Source organism: Sander lucioperca, chromosome 10, assembly GCF_008315115.2.
Source record: "Sander lucioperca isolate FBNREF2018 chromosome 10, SLUC_FBN_1.2, whole genome shotgun sequence".
Taxonomy (NCBI): Eukaryota; Metazoa; Chordata; class Actinopteri; order Perciformes; family Percidae; genus Sander; species Sander lucioperca.
Genome location: NC_050182.1, coordinates 31302746 through 31324778, shown reverse-complemented (window position 1 = coordinate 31324778; position 22033 = coordinate 31302746). Strand labels below are relative to the sequence as shown.

At 39.7% G+C, this 22033-nt stretch overlaps 2 protein-coding genes across 11 annotated transcripts in view; both read right to left on the bottom strand.

Moving 5' to 3' along the window:
* LOC116049223 (transmembrane protein 65-like) overlaps positions 1-16650 on the bottom strand; it is a 44780-nt gene extending 28130 nt beyond the window's left edge. Inside the window, exons 1-2 of the mRNA XM_031298672.2 lie at positions 16371-16650; positions 15730-16058 (exon numbers count right to left, since the gene is read on the bottom strand). Of these exons, the coding sequence (XP_031154532.1) occupies positions 15730-16024 (295 nt within the window). The 5' untranslated portion in view covers positions 16025-16058; positions 16371-16650. The remainder of the gene's footprint in view (positions 1-15729; positions 16059-16370) is intronic.
* Positions 16651-17897: 1247 nt separating this feature from the next.
* The window catches only part of LOC116049225 (protein MTSS 1-like), a 54804-nt gene continuing 50668 nt past the window's right edge, over positions 17898-22033 (bottom strand). For all 10 annotated transcript variants that reach the window (XM_031298680.2, XM_031298683.2, XM_031298674.2 and 7 more), the window contains one exon: positions 17898-21864. In XM_031298680.2, the coding sequence (XP_031154540.1) occupies positions 21320-21864 (545 nt within the window). In that variant the 3' untranslated portion in view covers positions 17898-21319. The remainder of the gene's footprint in view (positions 21865-22033) is intronic.

The window sequence follows — 22033 nt, the reverse complement described above, 5'->3', positions numbered from 1 at the left end:
AGGGCAAACCAGGCGGCAGCAGATTTCGCCATACACAATCTGTCTCCACTACTATTCCAGCCAGGCACACAAGCATGCATTCTGACACAGACACTTGCTATCCCCAATGCACTATTCCAACTGAGTTTGCTACAAGTGCAAATGCCAACTTTCTGGGAGGAGAGCTATCTCTGCCAAGAATTGACTCCCGCTAATGTTTGTGTTTTTTTCCCCATCTTGAATACATTTTGACATTGCTATCACTTTATAGACACATTCACATTGAAAACTGGCAAAAATTATCCACCGCATAATATTAAGTCAGGCTGTACCATCAGAACAAATGCAGAGAAAAAAAAATAAATAAATGTGCCTTTATCCTGTCCCCACCCATTTCCATCTTCTCATTTCCTTTCAGGAATCAGTCACATTACTTACTACATGCTGCAGTCTTCAGTTCAACCCCCGTCTCATGTTGCTAACACAACAATGGACAACTGTTCACCTCAACGACAGCCCTTTCATCAGCAAGAGCGTACAAATACTGCTGGTACATTCACAGAAACGCACCAACACGACTATATGTTCATCATCAGTGCTCATACTTACACACACAGATGTGTAATTGCCTCCAGCCTCTGCAGTACCTTGTGCATAATGAAATGCTGTCTCTTTCCAATTTCAACCATGAGCATCATTAAAGGTTTTATCTCATTTCACAGGTTTTGGAAAATCCTCTCAGCTACAAAAGCATACATAAACTGTCAAACTACAAGACAGGAAGAAACTGGCAGAGATGAAGATCCTGCCCACAGAGGGCTTCGGCAATTAGGTACCAGAGCATATTTCTTTCCATTTATTACTCATTCATGGGCTGTTCTAGGATTTAATTAAAGGCTTTCAATTATCCTCCTGCGCTTACTGTATCTATGAGCTGACGCTGTCGGTGTACTGCTGCATCAACCACATCACTTTTCTCACTGAAACAGCTGATGCTGAATTGTTCTCAGCTGTTATATGACACTAATATCTGTAATGCTTTAGAAATATGAGATAACTTGTAAATCGTATGGATGTCACTAACCAGTGGTACCATACTGTACTTTGGTACCACTAAACAAACACCTGGATACTCTCAGCCCTCTCTGGCATAAGGTTTGGCAAAATGATATTGGTTGGTCGTACGCTGGAAAGTTACATGTTAATATGGCAACTAGTCATCCCTGAAAAATATCTCAACTTCAGGGTCGTATTTTTGCATTGGTCCAAGCTTGGGTTATCTTAAGACTAAAGCAGATAATTCCTTTTGTAATTTAGTGCCGTTACAAAATTGTGTACTTTGTTATCATCCATATTTGTTCTACAAGAATAGGGTCAGTCAAGGTTATAGAAACTGCAGAAATATCGTGTAGAAACACCAATATACTTGTGCAATGAACAGTAGCGGTTGAAATGAATTAAAATGCCTGCTGAACATTTGTTTTTCAGAGGTTTTTGGTGCACTTAACTATTTCTCAGACAGCAGATACTATGGCCGTGCGCTGTTGAACAATGCTAAAATACAGGTCTGTCGAGAAACAGAGTTCCTTGAAGATTTTTCTCTCCCAATCCAGCTATTTATTAGAACTGTGGTAGCTGACATAGCTGTCTATTGCCCTCAGAACTCCTCTGGTATAAAGTATTGATTGCATGGTAACTTAAATCCCCCAGAGCCGCTGTTTCAAAAGAATTCAATTCCAACAGACAGGAGTGATGAAAACATGTAATGGGCTGTGATAAGTAGCGAACCACAAGCATGATTAATACCGAGGCAGCCATGTTTCATTCATCTCAAACCTTTTCTTATCTTGCCTTGCACTACTGCAGAATCACCCATACAGCACACACCTGGCATCTGATGAAGACTGTGCTTACAGATAAACAGAAAACTGTTGGGCTCAGATCTTAACTGTTCTTTGCCAAGTCAGATACAACAATTCTCTGAAGAATTAACTATGCTCAGCCTACAAATTATCTAAGACTATAACAAGGCTGTTAACTGGTAGTGAAATGTTCTTTGAAAGAGGGGCTGTACTTGAAATACTGGAAAAAAGTGTGCTGGGTTTGCATTCACACGGCTCTCACAGACTGTTCCCCATACATGAAGTACCCGAAATATGTTTTTTCACGTGCGGCCAGACCGGCTTTCAAAACAAAGAACAGAGAATCTCGGATTGCAACACACAGAGGGAATGTGACTTCATTCTCTGCTCAGGACGCCATTACTCCACTATATCTTTACATAACAAAATGTGTGTTTGTTGCTATATTGATGTTCTGAATATGGAGTACAGCCCCTTTAAACAAGCAGAAACCAGGCTGTGTCCAGGCAGCATTTTGACACAAATGAAGAAGACTAAGAGACTACAGACATACTAGCAGTTCTGTAAAGCTGTACAGGGGATCACTAAAGCAATTTATCCTGAGGGGGACATAAATGTCTGCAACACATTTCATTGCAATCCATCCGACAGTTGGGTGGTAGATTGTCTGACTGACCGAGCCATGCTGCGGTTAGCGTTGCTAAAATCTTGTTTTGCTAATGTGATTGTTTTTTAACTAGTAAAAATCTAATCATGTCATCTAATATTTCACTTCTGCATCTAACCAATACTGTGCTATTTATGAAACTCTATATTCCCTATTCAGGCCAGATGGCATTTACTCTTTTAAAAGGCTCACATTAAGGGGATTTGTTCATATTTATCTAAAAGCATTTATATATTTGTGTGCTGGATAGTTGGGTTTTACCCTGAGGTTTTTTGTTTCACTTTTTTTTCCCTCCCTCCTTGCTGCTATGAATTAAGTCTGTTTGAACACTGAAGTCCTCTTAAGCTGTGATTGTTTGAAGGGGAGAGACAAGTCTCATTTTCCTGTCTTTGTTTTGCCGCTTTTTCCACACGTTTGTCTCTTGGTGCTGATACGGCATGAAATTGAAGTGTGAACAGAGTTTGGGAAATTGGAGCTAAGTCTACGAAGGAACCGAAAAACCAAGTTCTCTCACAGCAGTTATGTCAGTCAATGAAAATGATAAATAGAGGCAATACGATTTTCTGCAAAGTTAGGTGTTGGATGTTACAGTGGTAGAAACCAGAAGATTTGCACGGGCATTTTTAATGGCAGTACTATGCAGCAGTTCAATGCAGTTTGTGTATGTGACTGCCTCTGTGTGTGTGTGTGTCTTGGGCTTTATCTAGCAAGAAACATCATCTTCCCCACAGAATTGTGTGTGAAGGGGTGTGGTGTGTAAGTGTATAAACATGTGTTTATCAGTGTGAATCTATATCATATTATCTGCAGTGTGTGTGTGTGTGTGTGTGTGTGTGTGTGTGTGTGTATGTGTGTGTGTGTGAGTGAGTGTGTGTGTGTGTGAGAGAGAGTTCAGCAGAACAGGAACAATAGAAGGCTAAAGCCATTCATCAACCTCACTGCACCTCAATATTCTCCTATGATTTATGAGACAGGAAAGAGCTAATTTCACAGCACGCAGAATGTGGGTCAAGACGGCAGGGACAGTTATTAGTAAACTTCTAAAGTCTAGGTTGAAATAAATTTTACCTACAAAAGGCAATTAGATTTAGAAATAAATATATTTAAGGAAGTACAACTCAATAGAAAGCAGACAATACATGAAATGTTTATGTATCTAATGTCCTCTAATATAGTAGTCCAATGTAGTTGACAAAATGATTGAGTCCACATTCAGCTTGTGATTTGCATATAAAATGCTCATTTGGAGGAAAGGCTATTTATTTCTGTTTCTGCTCCCCTTTGCCAAGCTCTTACAGTACATACTGGCGGACTTCTGAAAGTCATAATACAACTTCAAATTCTTTGTCTGCTGAGGGGAAAATAATAGGCTTGCTCCCAGTAAATGCAGAATTGACTAGTCAGTATATACCCGTGAGAAGAAAATACCTGGGGCACGACACCACACAAACTGATGCCTAACACTGTGGTTGAATTTCAGCAAAGTACTTTTTTTCTTCCCATGTGAGTTGAGTGAACTCTATATGGCAGGTAGACAAATATAAACAGACACCCGTCTATTCCCCCAGTGCCAATTAAGACAGCTGTGGAGGGCCTGAGACTAAACACAGAAACAGACCAAAAACAACCACAAATCCTTGAAAGTAACCCTCAGACAAATGGCAAACCACAAGCGACAGGAGGAAAACAAGAAAGCAGCCCTGTTTCCTCTCTGCCTTACTGCCGGCACCCAGCCAGTAGGAACAAAGGACAAAGTAAAGAAATGTTTTTAATTGAGCAATGGGCTGCCTAACTAACTCCGAGAGCTTAACAGTTTACAATGACTTCCCCTGTGGTTTTTAGTAACACTAACACAACGAAAACGTTCCTGGGAGAACATTCATTTACATGAATTGTTTAAACCGATAATAAGATGCCATAATAACACCATATTTTTATAGTTAAATAGTGATACAGCCCGAAAAGGTTCCACCTATATTACAGTGAATGCTCACTTCATTTTAGTTGTGAGCAGATGCAAATCCTACAGCAGCCCTTTCTTTCAAAGGCATGGTTCTCAAAGCTGGCAACAAAAGTGAAGCTGGTTTCCATCCATGCAAGTTAATTGCACTTAATTACATGCACCTGCCTTCCTAGATGTCAATTAGTCATTCTATCAGATTGATAGAATTAACACCCCTCACTCCACTACGCCCACAAACTATGCACAGGTGTTTTCACTTATTTTGGCTAATTAGAACTTCTGTGTAGGTGTGCACAGACCATCTTCCTGATTCTCTTTTCCTGCTTCTGTTTAGTGCGGGACAACTTTACATTTTGATGGTTGGCTGCACTCTATCTGGCCGTACCGGCATGCTGCATGTTAATGTACATATCAGCAAGAGCAGCGAAAATTGCTTAAACAGGGCAACAGTGGCACAAACTATACTGAATCCGTCTTAGCTGATAAACAGCAGCAGGTAGAGACGCGGGAGCTGTGAGAAAGATGCTTATTGAGAGTGAGTTTTACTAGATTCAGCTGCATCTTTAAACAGCTTGTGTACAACATGTGCAGTTGTTATGCAGTAATATTTCCATTGTTTACCATATGCTGGAAAGGTACGTTTTGTACCCTACTTGCTGCTTAAGCCAGGGTCAGCACATTCTGTTTTCCAAATTTAAATATTGGAAACCACACTGGTACAACACAAACCAGGATTTCATTAGTTGGAGCACACCCACTCTTATGTGGAGTTGAGCTTAGCAAACTCAAAGCATGACTCTCCTAAATTTAAAGGTGGTCTAATCAGCAAAGAAAAGAGTTTTGGAAGCTGACTGTACACTATATCCCCAGCATCAAACAGCACACATTTAAAGTAAGTAGTAGTGGAGAGTTAGCCAGAGCTGTTAGGAGAGTAAATATTGGACTCTGTAACTGTCTGCTGTTTGCTAACAAGAAAAACATTTACTAATATAAATCCTTCCTATGCAATTTCAATATATGTATTTTGGGCCAGTCAACAAAGCAGCTAGTGAAGTCAACTTGCCAATATAGTAAGAAACTTAGGTAGGTAAACCTAGAAAGCAGTAAATACAGGCCTTGAGAGAAATATTAATACCTGCTATAAAGTGCTGACTTAAGTCTTGTGGGACTGCAGTGAATTTAGCAGCCATGGTGACTGTGTAGCAAGGTCAGTTACAGAAGCCTCTGGGGGAAGGTATAATGTGTTGTGGTACATCTCATAGAAGTGTGAAGGGACAGAATGAGAGTGGGAGAGATAAGAGGAGAAAAGACAGTGAGTGAGGAGTCAGCAGAGCAAAAGAAGTGAAAGGGGAAAACAGTTTGGAGGTGTGTTGTCTTCAGAGGTCATATTGTCCCATGAAAAAAAAAAAAGATGATCCCTCTCTGTCTTTTACGCTCTCAAGATCATGACCTCGTGATAGAAATGACAAGCTCACGAAAACAAACACCACCATGAATATCAAACGCATCCTGCTGTGCATAATAATATTACCTGGGCTGCTGTGGTGCCCGTATAATTTGATTCATGCCTTGATCCATCTGTCTAGGTTTCACAAGAAGGAAGAGCCATAAAGTATGTAGTGAATTTCCTCCATCTTTCATATCTTCTGAATAATTACATTTTAATTGGTGCCAGATTGTCAACTGGAAGACAATCTCACATACTGGGCTCCATATATAATGATTAACCTTGGCTCTGATTTATTGTCTTTCAAAGACTCAAAGGAAAAGAAACTTTATCATGTATTTTACTCTCCGAACAAAACAAAAAAAAGTTAAAATACAGTGGTTCTTGCAGGTCCGTTCATTTTTGTTTTGTTTGAGGTTTTTATATAATACTGTAGCTTCCCAGTAGTGTTCCTTATGTATTCAAATCCAAACATTCATGCTGCCGCTGCCTAACATACTTACTGGTGCCATGTGTACATGGTGTCCACAGCAGTAACATTACATTGCTTAGATTCTGTGCAGTTATTTCCAAACTTAGCACAGCTAACGTTGATTCAGTTAGTGCCTGCATTCAGATTATTGATAACCTTAATGATAAACTGTAGTAAACGTCACTGCTTTTTGCTAAGGCTGAGTGTGCATTACCATTTAAAAAACCTGTAAAAGAACACAGTAGTCTGCCTTTAATTTAGTTTTGTTTGAGTGATAAAGTGTGATAATGTGCACCTGAACAGTTTGAAAGGTTGTGCTTTATTATTTAGCTTTTCTAAAACCAAAAAATAATTGAGCAAAGGTGTGAGTGATGGATTATAAAATGAGGCGTTACTAGCTGCTCTAACATGCAAACATTAGCATGCCTTACTAACTTGCTTACTACCAACCTAACTTCTAACTTAATGTTACTTCAAAGGCTAGGAGGCATTTCATTAGCATGATATCATGTATGTAATTATCAAATACATAAGAACCCTTTCACTGAGTTTTTAAAACATGTCGGAGTTTTGAACCAATTCATGAAGCTAAGTTAGCTTCATAAGCTAGCTAGCTACAGCTAATAAAATTTGCCAGCAGTTGTCATTTCAGCCTGCAAAATCAGCAGTCGCTGTGTAGAACTTAAAGGCCTGCTTTTGTCTACCACTGTCCAACACCAAGGACAAACTGTTTCAAAAATCAATATGAATTTTGAGAGATAAATCTGCCACCGTTGTAAATGTAAAGCTTGGCGTAGCAACAGTATTAAAGTGGGGCTGGGCTTAATAAACAGTCAATTGTGGTATATTGTTTATGTATGACTAATCAAATTCCCTAGGTGGCAGAGTGCCAGTCATTTGTTTGTGTCCACTAGAGTGCCAACGTGTGAGGCACTCTTAAGACAATTGATGTTTAGTTTTATGTGTCGCTTGGACAAGTCAGAGAACCACATAATTGAAGCTCTCGTCAGCCCTCTGAAAAGCTGTTATAGATACACTTCTAGGTTAAGACGACATTGGTGCAATAGCCTTTATATCCTATAGGCTCATATGTAATTTTTATGTATTATTGTGTATCCTATAGGTTAATATGCAATTTTTTATGTGTTTTTGTATCTCCTATACTATATATATTGTATTATGTGTTATATGGACCGGTGTCTGCAATAAAGCTTTATATATATATATATATATATATATATATATATATATATAAATAAGGTATCCTTTAAAAGGAAAAAAACTCACTCATCCTCAACATCACTCTGCTTATTTGTTTATTTGTCTAGCATCAGCGATAGCAGGTATCACTTAATTTTTGGGGGTTCAGCAGCACCCACTGCAGTTAAAACCATTCAGTCAGTGGCTGGGTTGGCTCAGTGGTAGAGCAGGCACACATATACTAAGAGGTTTATGCCTCAATGCAGAGGTCCAGGGTTCGAATCCGATCTGTGACAATTTCCTTTCTCACCTAGCTGTCTTGTCAAAAATTAAAGGCGGAAAAGCCCAAAAAAATAATCTTAAAAAAAACACTCAGTCTAAAATCTCCTTGGCACACTGAGACTGATTAGTTATTAATGGCTGCAGTTCTGTTGTTGGCAGCAAACTGCGCTCAATAAATATCCACAGCGTGTTCTAGCGTGTCTGTGTGATGAATGGTGCATTTCTGTACACAAATTACAAGACAAATGTTAGAGCAACAATGTCCACTGGACAGCAATATAACTGACTGTCTGGCATGTTATTTACTCAAGTAATTCAGCGAGAATCACTGTTTCCTTTTAGAAAGTCAAGTAGCAGCATGATGGCAGCATCATAACAAATCATGCAAATGTTCATCAGTGCTGATGATGCCTCTACTTTTTTAGTACCAGACTGAAGGGAGTCAGTTGTGTTTGTGCTTGGGTCACAGCAGGTTAAATGTCATCATGGACCACCATTATGCCACAGCGTGTGTGAATTAGCATGACAATAAGAAGGTATGAGCTGAGGCAGAGTGGAGAAAGGTCCTCTCCTTGGTCCGTCAGTTCAGGCTAGAAGGCTATAATCTGAAAGGCGGGGAGAGAGGATATGGCTTCCCCTTTCAACATGAAAGATGGAATATAATATTATCAGGCACTATGAAAGCAATGCATTGAGCACAACAAATATTAAGCCTCCCTTCGAAATAGACAAACCTGAGAAAAGAGGATGAAAGCTTTGATGCAGGATTCATTATACCTGCTGAATCTTGTCATGGTTCAAGAACAGATTAAGATGATGAAGAAGAAGAATTTCAAACTTTAAGACAAATGTAAGACGGGTTGTTTAAAGACAATGAAAGGAAGAGGTTTGTTTATGCCCCTAAGACTGTGTACTGTAGCCTCAAGGGTCACTGAGGTGAAAAACAAAGCAAAGTCATAAAATCATCTAGATATCCCCCATTCCCTCTTGCTGCTCTTTCTCCTCTTTTGCATCTCCAATTCACTTTCCCTCTACATTACTTCTCCATCCTCGGAGCCATGAAGGGAAATTGCTTCTATCCTGTCTCATCTCACGTTTTCTTTCTTACCAGCAGGCCTGTGGGAAAACCACATTAGTAGTGGATGTCACTGAGTCACTCAGTAACTGGTGATCATAGAGGGCCAGATGGAACAGAATCTCATGATCTCTGGTCGCTTATTTATTAATTCATTTATCTGCTGCATCTCTCCTTTAGCCTTCTTCTCCAAATCTTTGCTTCATTTCTCTGTACTTTTGTCCATTGTATAAAAATGTAATGGATGACTGATTTTTGTCAAGCAAACAAGATAACTCAATATGCAAATATGTTCCCTGTCTGAGTATGAGAAATAGGCTTACCTGTCCCCCCCCAAAAAAAAATGTGTATAGATCAGCATATACTCCTGGGAATAATTCCCAGAATAATTCCAATTAACCTCAAAGTCATTTTTCTTTTTTTTTTATTGACTGTACAGTGTTAATGTCATATTGATTATTACGTGACAAAGTGACAGCATTTGTCCTTCAACAAGTCGTTAAAATAATATATATTTCAACTAATCTGTAATCATCAATTATTTTAATTACCATAGTTACAGTGAGCCCCCTTATTTCCACGCTCTCTATCATTATTATACCCTCACAATGATATTTAGACAATCAATAGATAATAATAAATCAATTAATTAATAATTAATCATTTTGTTTTATATGAAAATCCCTGTCCCAGTATTAGTCGGTCAGTCATTTCAAATATTTATATTTATTTGCAATGCAAAAGACTAATGTAATAATCACTAAACTGGTCTCTGACAGTGTAGTTACTGAGATCTCAAACATGACAATGAGTCATCAAGATCCACACTTTAACTAAGCTGTACAAACTGGTCACAAGTGTAAAAGGCTTTTCAGCTGTGCTTTTGTTCACCAGGGTCAGCTTTATTCTTCTAAACTGTCATGATAGTAAATCACAATTTTTTTTTTAATTCATTGTCTTTGAAATATCTATGTTCAAATTTTGTTGAAATCATGAGCTCATTTTTGTTCTTTCTGGCTTGAGTCAAACCAAAAAATTGCTAAATGTCCTAGAAGAATAAAATTGGGATTTGTATTCTCATTAAATATGTCTGAGTTACTTTGCACCATACTTGGTTATTAGCTCCCTCATAGTTTTTACTTCTCTTCATCCTTTCGCTTTCCGTCTGTTTACTCCTCTGCTCTAAATTAATCTTTGCCGACATCTCTCCCTTATCCATTCTAAGTGTCTGCATCCCCACCTTACAGTACCTTGCTTCCTTCAAACTTCTCTCCTCTTTTTCTAAGAACGGGACATTTCTATCGCTACAAGAGGTAAGGTGAATGTACTTGTGTATGATCTCCACTACAACTTGCTTTTTCCTAACACTTTCTCTTTTCTCTACTCAAACAAACATCTAGTCCTAACACTGTGCCCCTAAAATGTTCACTAGACATTTGTCTGGAGAATAAAGTCTAAGAACAAAAAACTAGTAACAACTTACCAGCCCTCAGTCTGCCTTACATGTTCTACTGTTTCACCAAAAACATTGCAATACAAAAGTATTGCAGTCTGCTTTCCCTAAAGTTGTGATTATTAGTGACTTGAAATAAAATACATGCTCCATGCTTAATAAAGAGAAGTAGTTTTAGCCACCACCACAAAAAATGACATAGAGGCATGACTAGAAAATAGCTGTCTGACATTAAAACAAGAGACCCAGTAAAGTTGATCCCGGACCGTGTACCACTTTCAAAGAATGGTAAGATAAGTTTTCAATTCTGAAAAAGCATCAACAAAGCCTTCTCATATCCAGAATACTGCATTTACAGCACAGCCTATGCTATGAACAATGGGTCAAATGTGAAAGGGGTTGTTTGTTATTACATACAGAACATTTTCTACCGACTCTGCAGTTCTCCTCAGCTCTACGGAAGGATTTAAAATCTTTCATCTCAGTGTTTTGATTTTACAGCCAACAACTCTACTGTTTTGGGTGATCAACTAGTTCCCAGCAGCTTACTGTTTTCAGCAAAAAACTCAACAGACTGTATGCTACCTGCCCAGCACCAAATGGCAGACAAGCCAAGTTAGCAACTAGCTGGTGAACATAGCGAAGCATTTAGCAGCTAAAGAGACAGATGTTTTCCTCCGGGGTTGCTGGTGACCAAAAACAGATCTAAAAGAAGAGTGAAAATTGGACATCTGGCAAGAAATACAAAAGACCAGAAATACAACTTGAAATGAATGCTAATGTTCCACTTTGTCTGCAGGGTGTGTAAATAAGCAACTGTTTGCTAAAACAGTTGCAACTTTGAAAAATTTGTGTAGCAAGGAAACTGACTAAATGTTCAGGCAAGCATCTTGTAACGTAACATGTAACTTAAATTTAATAGCACAATCCAGAATGAAGGTGAATTAATTCGGTAAATATGGCCACAACCTGCATGGACATTATGCAGTGGACTCCATTAATCCTGAGGACTGCCCAGTACAATGTGTCAGCGAGTTTCACCCACAGGCAGAAATCCAGCTTCATCACCATTCCCCGAAACCTGCATATACTGTAATATATGTCAGGAAAATAAGGGCTTTGCCTCAGGTGTCCTGCAGCGTCTGGGTAGAATGACGATGGGTGTTGATAAGTCTGTCTAAAAAAATCAATCTATCGGCCGGCAAGTCAGTGAGAGAGTGTGCCGACTGGTCCAGCAATCACTGATTCAGCTACTCTGCAGCCCTGCACATATAGTAGGTAAGAAGATCCCTGAGGGTTTTATAGCGCGAAGGTGAGGATGTCCGCTCGCTCCAACCAGGTACTGTAGGCCCCATCGGTGAGAGCAGAGGAAAGTAGCCGTCGTCTGCATACAGTTACCTCAGTACACTAGCCACATTATTCTCTATCTTTGGTTGCAAATTTGTGGTGGTTTTTGAATTGTAAAAAATATGAAGTTGTGAATCAAGCCAGCGATGTCAATCTATTTATAGCCCTCTGGTGCATTTCACAGAAGGGGATGGAGGTTCAAAATCTGGTTCAAAATATTACAACATCTCTCCATTTTCATGCCACACAACAATATCATGAAAGAAGTTTTGCCCAAACATTTAAAATGGTCTAAAATGTTTAATAGTATGGTTTTCTAGTCACTAAGTGCAACTTGAACATGTTACAGTGATCCAAAATGAGTGTGACACCTTGTTTATTGCAGCCCCAGTGTGTGATATAAAACCCTCCACCATGAGGATCATGGGGGATTTAGCGCTGTTTGTTCAGTGTTGAAACTGCACAGGGAAGGCTGGCAGCATGTGGTCAGGATGTAATCAACCACATTGGACAGGAAAATAATGATGTACTATTAGGAGCGCCGAGCATGGAGAATCTTATTGAAACACCTCGTAATGGGGCGAACCGGCCAGCCTCCTACAATTCTCTCTGCCAGTTCTCCAGAGTCTGGATACAGAGTGGGAATGGGAACAGGAGGGGTATTTCCAATCAGGCAATAGACAAACTGAGTTTCTGTATATTTTTCCTTCCAAACAAGTTATTATCATCTGTGCAATGAGAGGAACTATTTAGGTGGACTTGAACAGGGTCTAAGCTTATTGGGCAATAACTATCACTAAGGCTACGTTCAGACTGCAGGCAAAAGTAGCCCAAATCTGAACCTAGATTGGATTTTTTCAAATCAGATTTAGACCACTTCCATGTGTGGTCCTGAATCAGATCCATGTCTGATTTTTTTTAATGCTGCCGCAGTGTGAACAACCAAGGCGGATTTGATGAGACTTTTACGTCAATCTACATCGACATTTGTCACAATTATGCGCCGGCGGGAGTTAGCCCTAGACACAGACAGTAAAATTAAAAACTTGACTAGGCCTACAAAATGGAGAACAGTGATGGAGCAAGTCAATGGAGCTAGAATGAGGTGTTAGACCTAATTAGTGTATGGGGAGATACTTCAATTCAATCAAAACTAGAAGGATCATACCGTAACCACTCCGTTTTTGAAAAAATAGCAAACGAAAGGGAAGAACGGGGACACAGGAGAATGTGGCTACAGTGTCAAAGGAAGGTGAAGCGCCTTGAAGCTAAATTTAAAGAAGTGAATGATTCCAATAACCAAAGCGGGTCGGGGTCGCATCACCTGCCCATTTTATAACAAGCTTAGCCGTGTTTTGGCCGATAAACCCAGCTGTCAGCCATTGGAGCTGCTGGATAGCTACGAAGCAGGCGAAGAGGAGCCTGAAACTCAGAGGAGCGAAAGTTCGGCGGACAGCCACAACCCCGCAAAAGGCCAAAATAGCCAAATCTTTCTCTTCATTCTTCTCCTCCTCAGCACTTGCTCATTACACATTACACAAACATTTGGAATAAAAAGCGAAAATGCTTACTTCCTCCATAACTTAAGTGCAACAGCGTGCTGCGTCTGATGTCATTGTTATTGTTCTTTTGCGCAGGCGGGTCAGTTCGAAACCGCAAACAGTTCACACTGGAATCTGATATAGGCCACATTTTAAAAGGTAATGTGAACAGCCAAACAAAAAATCGGATCTTAGCAAAAAATCCGAATTAAACATTAAGACATGCGGTGTGAATGTAGCGTAAAGGTGTGAACTGTAAAACTGTTCGGCAAAATAACTGTTAGATGTAGGGCTGGGCGATAGGGAGAAAATCAGATATCACGATATTCTTGACCAAATACCTCAATATCAATATTGCGGCCATATTCTAGGGTTGACAATTGGTGCTTTAACAAAATATCTTCACACTTAGATTTTAGATAAATAATTATCAGTAATGTGGACATAATGTCTAAGTGGGGAAAAGGCAAATAATAGAACAGCTAGAAGAGTCTGGTAAGTTCAGAAAAGTACATCACTTTACTGTAATGCAGCCTTTAAAACCAGGAAAAGACAACACTTATGTCATATCACGATATTACGATATCCAAAATCTAAGACGATATCTAGTCTCATATCACGATCATCAATATAATATCGATATATTGCCCAGCCCTAGTTAGATGACACTGTCAAGCTTAACAATCATTACCATTGTCTTCACAGCCATCACTACCATCTCTGTAATCACCACTTTTAACATTATCATCACTGCCAAAATTACTTATATAACCGTCTAAGCTGCTGTCAGTCAGCAGAAGCATCACTGGCCTGTTTTAGCATACATGGACAGAGGTGGCTGACTGCTATGACACAATCAATCATGTTAAGGAATCAATACCATCCATCCCCCATACTGTAGATGACAGCAGAATGCTACCCTTCCCAGTTAGGTTATTGATGCAGGAGTGTATAGAGAGTAAATTATGACACTCACAGAAAAAATGATGCAACATTTGTTTGTGTTTTTCCTCCTCAAAAACCATCTCTGACGAGGTAAAAAGTGAAGAAACAGAACAACTGAAATCTTAAATTGTAAACTAAACAAAAAGATGAAACTTTTCAAGCCACAATGTCAGTAGGCATGCTTATATTAACTATTACAGTCTTGGCTGTGATTTGCACATGTAATTGCTAATTGTTATTCTGGGCCTCACATACTGTACACTGCAAAGAAACTGTACACACATGACACTATTCATAGCAACTGATGCATATCGTTCAACATTCAGCAGTCTGACGCTACATGGTTTAAAGGGGCCTGGCATACAGTTCACTGAGTGCAGCAGGCAGTACACAAAATAAGAGCATTAGATTCAAATGGTTGGTGCAGAGAAATTGAGAGACTTTAGGGATTATTCTGACTTCAAATCTTCTGAGGTCAGAGATATTTGAAGCTATACCCTGCAGGGTGTCCCACGAATCACTTGTCCATCATGAGACACAACAGTAAACAAGGCTCCACTGAAAACCATCCGTGCAAGGCTCCAGGAATAAAGTGGAAATAAAGTGCTTTTATTCACAATTTGAGGGCTCAGTGCAATCAGTCATGCCTTTCCTCAGTGCATCCCTCTATTCTCTTCTGTCTCTGTATTGGTCGACCCAGTTCCTTCTTTTTCTCTGTGTCTGAAAGCCACAACTAGGCTTAGGTACTGATGGATACTGTAGTCTACTCCCTACTGAAATACTGTGTGAGGGATTCTTGTGGAATACATGTGGAAATAAGAGTTACAGTAATTAATGGTGACACACTGTATTGATCCCTGCCAATACATTATCTCTTCTCTCAGGGAGGTCAGAGGTCAGGGTCGGCTGCAAAACAGAACACAGGGATAAGCTGCCCTCCGTGGAACTGTGTTGTGATATTTAAGAGAAACTAGGCTTTGATCAGTCTTCCAACTGCAACTTTAGACTTAGACTTCCATTACCCATCAGGAGATTAAAATCAAATCTGTGATGTTACCGACATTATACTACAGTGTACCACACTGCAGGCTACTCCATCCTATTACAGCCTGTTCCCTGATGCTGTAACTTATGTCAGCTATGATTACACTGATAAGTGGATATCTAACCCAAAAGTTAACTGCTTGTTTTTACATGTAGTATTCAGTGGTGATTAATAGATCTAACATGATCTAACAACATCTAATATGAAGTACATACTGCAGTTGATGATGGCACAAAAACCATTATCATCAATTATAGGCCTAAATGATTTTAATGATGCATTTTCTGATAAAGTAGGCTATAGGATGTCCTATGTTGTATATTAAAGACTATTCATCCATTGCTCACAATTTCAAAAGGATGGCCAGACTGTATTTCCATTGATTTTCCTGCTGTGTGGCACTTATTATGAAAATATATTTAGCTGTAGGCTACTATAGCACATCACCTACCTTGAGCTATGGCTATGGACTCGAACTTGTGCAGTTCTCGCAGCAGACAGGTACGCTCAGACGGATGGAGAGTATAAATAAACTCCTTGGCTCCCCGGGGAGAGTCGAGGGGCTCCACGAGCTCATTCAGTGGATGTGTGCCCATGTTACACCGCTGCACCAGTATGGAGAGAGGAGGCTCTGAGGCGAACCGTGCTATGGCGGGTGTTTGGTGGTTGCGTCCGGCTGTGGCCAACGCAGCCCCGGCTCTCAAAGAGAGGGCGGGCCGCAGGACTCTCCGCAGGCAGGGCAGCATCGCAGGGATGGAGGTAGAGCAATACGCCGGGAACCTGATGGAGAACAGCGGAAAACACACAACAGGCCTTGTTACCACTTTCAGCCTGCACTCATCTAAAACATAACATGTCGCTTTATAAAAGAATGATGCTACAAATAATCGCTGCAACGGTCGCATGATAACATCCTCAGTGTAGAGGCATCTGGGGTTATTTAAGGGCATAACGGGCCTGACAATAACAATTCCACATTATTTAAGAACATATAATTCAAGCCTATTTTACGCGCCTTTTGTAAAACAAAAAGTAGGAAAATATGCGACAGCTGTCCAAAAATCCAACGGCAACTTGTCTTATCGGACGCACCTCAGTCGATGCAGCTGTCCCGTCCAACAACCTAAGAAACCTTGAAAATACAGAAGCTGCTCCGGCGCACACGTTACTTATTTACTAGCGGTGCGAGTTTGTAGATAGCCGCATGCAACCTCAAACACCCAACTGGCTGTAGTATTCGTACAAAATCACATATTTGCGAGCGTAATCCCGGCTGGTGTAACCTCTGGTTGACAGGATGATGTGAGGCAGATGGGATGGAGGGCACGTCAGCGGCCAGCAGCCCGAAAATACTTTCCAATAGCAGCGCTGCTTTCCTCAGTGCGTAACTGTGACGACACCGCCAGACGTAGCCTACGTTCATTCAGTACATAGATAGGGGCATTGTTATAGGCTACGACACCGTACGTCTACCATAACGAAAAATACGAATTATGTCCTGTATAAATTGGTAACCTTATAGAAATGTTAGTGATAGCAGCTGAGATTGAAAAATAATATCTTCATATTTCCTGTATGAAAATAGTATTTGTCACAGACAGGCGGTTATCTACTGCAGGTTTAGTAAAAGGAGTGTGTTTGTCTGTTCGGTGTGTGCTCATCCCTCCCTCTGCTATTAAGCACTTGGGGCATTTGAGCTATTCAACCAGATTACAGTCCACACCCTAAGGAAATATGACACCATGTGGAAGTTATTTGTGTCGAGGCGGAAGCCTCTTACATTAGGCAAAAGTAGGAGGCTCCCTCACAATCTAAAACTTTGTAATGCGTGATTTATTTCAAGCCCTTCTGTGTGGAAGGGGCATATTCATTGTTTTGGCTGTACATGTATTGATTAGAAGAGTGTGTCCAGGGATGTAAGGATGGGAGGAGTGATGCATTATCCAAGTAGAAGCTGCAAACCAGGTTTGGGTGTTAAAAGAAGCTCAGACAAGAGCACCCCCTGGTGGACAAACCCAAGCACATCATCATTATCATCATCATCATCATCATCATCGGTTTACATCCTAACTGAAGGTAGTGAAGACTTCAGCTCTTCAACCTGTGTTATCCTAGAGTTACTTTGAACCTGTACATGACAACGTTTCCCACCCACTATCCCACAATATGGCCAGTTTTCAAACTGGGTTTGTGTATAAGCTTTTAAATGAACACACAGCTCATGCAATTAAATATATGAGAGATCAATGTGCAAAAAAACTTGTACCTGATTGTTTTTGAGTTGCTGCTTTCAAGGTCAAGACTTAACTGTAAAGCTTAACTTTTAGGTCAACATCGATGAGAAGTCCTAGAGGTGCTCCAAAATTTTGAACATACATTTCCATTGCAACAGAGCTAATGCAAATGCCGATGAGGTCTGTGTGATACGGCAGAAAGCTCCAGAACAGCTAATAAAGGGTTTGTCAGCCATTTACCTAAAAGTTCAGTAATGAACGTAAGATTAAAATTGACCGGTTCAAGATGTCTTAGGCCTACAAGTTAAACAAATAAAGTATTAGGGAGGTGGTGTTTAAAACTCTTGATACAACAACAACACATTCAATAAGTCAGTGAGCCAAATCAAAATTTATATTTTTATTATATTGCTAAAGCTGTCATTACACAAAAATAACAACCTTTTACTTCCTGAAACAAACTGCATCATAGCATGTTGAACTGTACAGGGACAGACAGAGAGGTCAACTCTCCTCGGTGCTAAAAACTAAACTAGAAACCAGGTTCAACTGTACTTTCAAACCCTCACAAACTATAAACTTCTTATTCATAGGATATACTGGCATTTGGCAACTCTGATATAATATATATTTATGCTAGCAATTTAAATATGGAAATTACAGGTTGATAATATAAGTTTTAGACAGGATGACGGCAAAAAACAAACAAAAAAATTAACATCATCAACAATTTTAAGAACTGAATGCTGGGTTTGAAGAAACATCTAAGCAGTAATATTATTTTTGCTCTGTTGAAATCAAACAGTACAGGGATATTTTGTATGAAAGGGGTTTGTGGTCCATAACCCCTGTTCACACTATAGGTTTAATTCAGGCACAGAGATAATATCTTTGCTTTTGTCATTGCTTTTTTGCATTAATTCCTCTTTTTGTACCTGTCTATTACATTACATTCATAAGAATCTTGTTTAAAAAACTGAAAAAAACTAAATTCTCATGCTAAAATGTCTTTGGAAAAGTCAGGTCAGATTAGGCTAGAAAGGCCAGACGTTGTGGGCAGCGTGCCATTTGTTCGACCCTAATATGAAAAGATATTGTTCAATAACATTTGACCTGAACTCAGTTGTCAATAACTGGGGTACAAACATTCAAATTTAAATCACCCTCAGGGAATAGTTACAAGTTTGCATGTCGCCATGATGATGACTCAGGCAAACCCATTCTGAACTGTCTGCACTGTCTTGACTGAACTGGACTCAGCTCTTGTAAATACCATCTGTCCCAAAATCTGAATCCATAATACTGATTAAAGCCTCTCCATTGTAAAAACCAAAACTTTGCGGACTTCTAGTGGTACCTGGAATCAGAGGAACACATTTTGTTGTAGCCTTTGTTCACTTCTAAACCAGCCAGCATTTATGCCATTATTAGAATGCAGTGCAACTATGCATGTGTGTGTGAAATATGGGACTTGAATGAATCGTAGCAGGACGGTCATGAACGTTTCACTGATGAAACAACACATCATCAGATGGTACATGCATGGATAGAGGAAACAACTATATTACTCTATTTTATATACGTATAAAAATAGGTTGAGAAAAAAAAGACTGAGAAGAATAAAATAAATTAACATGTGTGAGTTCTTGGACTAACCTGTATAGCTAAATAACACTTACAGTTCCATACATCTTGTAGTAGCCATGGTCTCACAGTGCTTGAACAGAAATGTAAATTAAAATACAGACTATGACTCAAGGATACTATTGGTTTCAGCTTATTGTCTTAAAACGCTGCAGTCTCATAGCTCCAAAACATCTTATTGTCCAGATAAAAACAGAGCATTTTAAATTGTACCTATGGTGACATATTTCTTAAATTATACAATGGATTTTCGTAATTTTTAGGGTAACAAAATCTGTACGTACTGGACTTGTCACCTTTAATGCTATTGCAAAAGATTAAAAAAAAAAAAAAAAAAACTGAATTGGAGATGACAGATGTTAAAGCCTAATTAATCAAGGAGGACATGAGCATGCACGCTACATGCTTTTCAAAGAAGACAACAGAGTTCAATATAACAGCAACCAGACAGAACAATTAAACCAGTATGGCATTACCAGTAACAGCTAATAATACTTAAAAGATCAAAAGTATGTCCTCATTAACTTCTAAAAAATGTTTAATAATATATATACATTTGATTAAACGTTGAGTTTTGACATGGCACAGCTGTATATTGACATTTATTAGTAATATTATGAGCAATGATGCGCAGCAGGTTGCAGTATGGCTAAAAAATGCTACGAAAAAGAAGGGACTAATATATAATTGCTAATATATAAACACAAACCACTGAGGAGTTCTACAAAGGTCAGCATGTAGATATTGCAGATTAAATGATAAATTCATACTGGGAAAAATTATGAAAAATAAAAACAATTTACATCCAAAAGGTAATGGTATTTGAGTATTATTATAAATTATATTAAAGATGTGAAACTTTGTGATTGTGGCACAGAAGGAAGGAAGAAGGAAATACAGAGAGCGAGAAGCACCAACACACTCCTCAGCAACAGAGACGTGCAACATTATTTACAAATCATGTAAATACTAGCACAACTAAAACAGGGCGATACTTTTAGTGTCTGTTAATGTCACGGCATCAACCATGTGACACTTTAGTCTCATTGTTGTCTCCTACAACTTTGACTTGGATGAAACTCCGGCTGCAAAACAGCACTTGAGGAGCTCTTTGTATTGGTCACAGCCCAGCCCGTGTTGGCTCTGTGGACACCTCACATATTTAAGTATTTGAACTGTGAGGGGATGACAGCATTGAAAACACAGCACCTTCCTACAGCCATCAGGGCGTCCCTCCAAGTAAGCAGTTAATGCAATTCGGGAGATGCCAAATGGTGCAATCGAAAGCCGACCACTGGAGCCATTGCTTTCTAGTGCGACTGAGTATTGCTCTTGATGCTGTGAAGTACTTGCATTGGCTATTGTGCTCCTTCTGCCAAGTCACTAGGCAGTTAGAATGCTTACTTGTCCCACGCTGGTACAATGCACTCCCTATATAATAAGAGTTTACACATACTATACTATTATACACATTTTATTTATTTTTGTCTTTTTACACTGAGAAGAGGCAGGCACATTGTCCTTGTCCAACACTGTGCTTCAAGAATACCACCAGATAAATGTGTGTAATTACGGTCCTATTAAAGAAATAAACATACTGTGGTGTAATGCTACTCTTTTCTTCTTTTGTTATTTATCAACGAAAATATCCTCATGTCATTACACAGCGGTTGGCTCGGATTTGCAAAAACATTTTAGTGCTGAGGCCAAAAACCTTTATCCGAGGACCTAATTTCTTAGGTCTTATCCTTGTACCCGTAAAGGCTCGTTAGTTACTCGACTTACACAAGGATCTACTACGTGTGGTCCTGTGATCCACTTTAGGTCCAAACCAATATTTCAACAAACCTGGCTTTACATTGTTTCTGAGGCATCATAAGCCAAATCAGAAAATGTGAACCAGCATGTCTTTATATTTTCTACATTGAATCATTATAGATGGCTTCTGCAGTGAGGGATTCTCACAGGTAAAAAATGTACAGAATGAGAAACGCTTACATGGTGTCATTCACTTCTCATACTAGCATAAGATGCCTTTTGATTCTGTACATCTCATTTCTATCAGCGAACATTTTTTCTAAAGCCTTTGACCTTATTTACACAATGAAGGGAGAGCCTCACTTCTGTGACATGAGCTCACATGTTGTCACGTGTGTCATGTCATCATGCGATGCGTGGTGCGGAGCGGTCGTTGGTGAGGGTCCTCTTGAGCTTGACCCCCTTGCGGATGGCCACCAGCATGTTGCCTTCTAACTCTTCTCCTGCCTCCTCTGCTCCTCCTTCCTGCCCTATCTCACAGTGAAGGTGCTGCTGGTTGGGCAGGGGTACAGTGGGAGGATTGGTTGTAGCCTGACCACTCCAGGACATCACAGGCAGCGTGCCAGCATCCTCCCCTCCTGCAAATGTTGGAGAATCTGGGCTTTCTTCTCCTCTTCCTCCAACCATCTCCTCTGCACCCCTGCTCCCATTAACTGCTCCAGACATATCGGGCACGGTAGGGATTTTTACCGGGATGACAGGCGTACGAATAGGGATGGGTCCTGTGCCCACAACTGAGCCTGACCGTCGGGCGGAAGGTTTTGAAGAAGGCGTGCGGCGGATTGTGGCAACCCCAGGGGTGACAATAACTGGACCGTGGCCTGTAGAATAGGAGCCAGGGGCATTATGGGAGCTGGATCCAGAATAAAATCCCTGACCTGAACACGAGCCTGCAATGGTAGAACACAAATAGCAATTTAAGCCAAAAAATAAATTTTACTATTAATAAAGATCATTTCAGTATATTATACAGCAGCCTTTGAGATTTATTAACGAGAATAATGAAGGACATAAAAAAGCAGGGGAAACAAACAGAACATGAACTATTCTTCTGATGAA